The 1,474-nt window shown below is 45.9% G+C and overlaps 1 protein-coding gene across 1 annotated transcript; it reads right to left on the bottom strand.

Moving 5' to 3' along the window:
* Positions 1-141: 141 nt before the first annotated feature.
* On the bottom strand, positions 142-1,183 carry CD320 (CD320 molecule; the record flags this gene model as incomplete). The annotated part of the gene is made up of 2 exons (XM_042444713.1): positions 142-294; positions 718-1,183. Coding segments are annotated over 2 exons (603 nt in total), but the record flags the coding sequence as incomplete, so codon positions are not given.
* Between the last annotated feature and the right edge of the window lie 291 nt (positions 1,184-1,474).

Below are 1,474 nucleotides of genomic sequence, written 5' to 3'. Positions count from 1 at the left end.
ATTATTATTATTATTATTATTATTATTATTATTATTATTATTATTATCCTTTATTTATAAAGCGTTGTAAATTTACACAGTGCTGTACATACACTGTAAGCTGATTGTGTTCCATATAGAGAGAAAGGTTGGATATAAATTAAATCAATTTCACCTGCTATATTTTGGAATGCCCAGGAGTTGAGAAGGGCAAAAAAGCAAAGACAGTTCCTCCATTTTGGAACCTTCTGCCCTCTTCCTTCCTTGACTTTGTGCAGAACATTGTGAGACAAATTATATCCAAAGAGAGGTGACCTAAACACAAGAGCCTCTTTTAGCAGTTAGAGAATGGAAACTGCCCAGGAACAGCAATCATACCGCTGACAATAACAACACAGGTCATCAAAGCTTGGCAATATTGGCAGCCAGATCAATACCAACTTCACACAGTTCCAGAACTGCACCCTTGATAAGCGTTTTACAACTACGGCTCACCCACTTTAAAACTAGGCCAAGTGGCACCTCCAAGAAAACATGGATGTGAGGAGTTCAGCAGACTAGGTAGCCATGGCCTCCACGGAGGTACTCTATTCTGTTCCTGTCTCCATTTGAAGACAGAAAAAGAATGATGAAAAGGTACACGGGGTTGATTAAAGAACGGTGCTGTGATAAGACAGGAAGCATTGCAATAATGGAGATCAAGAGATTCCCCAACACCAAAATAAAGGCAAACTCCACCTGGTTGGGTTGTTTCTGGGGTCTCTGGAGAACTTGGCACCTCAAAAACACAGCCCACTTCATCCCGTTTGTCTGGACAGTCGCTGTGTCTGTCACATATAAAAGCCAGGGGATAACAGTCTGCATCTGGTGCACACCGGAATTCATCCTTCCGGCATTTCACCAAAGGTTTGGTGTGGCTGTCCCCACAGGCCTTCCCGGCTTCGTCAGAACCATCCGGACAATCCTTGTGGCCGTCGCAGAACCGCTCCAAGGGCAGGCAAGGGCCTTTGGGGCCACACAGTCTTCCGCGAGGTCCACACTGAATGTTTCCGGCCTCACAGCCCTCTTCATCGCTGTCATCACCACAATCGGAGACCCTGTCGCATCTCTTGCACAGAGGCACATGCCCACCGTCCACACACCAGAAGTCCCCAAGGGTACACTGGAACGATTCTGCAACGAGGGAGCAAGAGAAAGGCAGGAGTCAGAGATCATGAAAAGATGCTTGGGAGCTATGGCTGCTGAGGGGGTCAGGGAGATTGGAAGGATCCTATGCCACGCTCAGAATGAATGGGCTTTTGGGGGATTTAGAAGGATGAACCGCCAGGAGAGGAATCTGTGGCTCTCCAAATAGGTTTGGATCTCAACGCCCATCTGCCTTGTCAAGGGTGAGAGATGGGAGATGCAGTCTGACAGATTGCTCTCAAGCTTAAAAACAGTTCCAAAGTAACATCTGAAAGTGGATTGTTGTTCAATATTTTGTAAAGCTTTTGTA

This window comes from Sceloporus undulatus, unplaced genomic scaffold (assembly GCF_019175285.1).
Source record: "Sceloporus undulatus isolate JIND9_A2432 ecotype Alabama unplaced genomic scaffold, SceUnd_v1.1 scaffold_25624, whole genome shotgun sequence".
Lineage (NCBI taxonomy): Eukaryota > Metazoa > Chordata > Lepidosauria > Squamata > Phrynosomatidae > Sceloporus > Sceloporus undulatus.
Note: the sequence above shows the minus strand (reverse complement) of the source record. Positions and strands in the feature narration are given on the sequence as shown.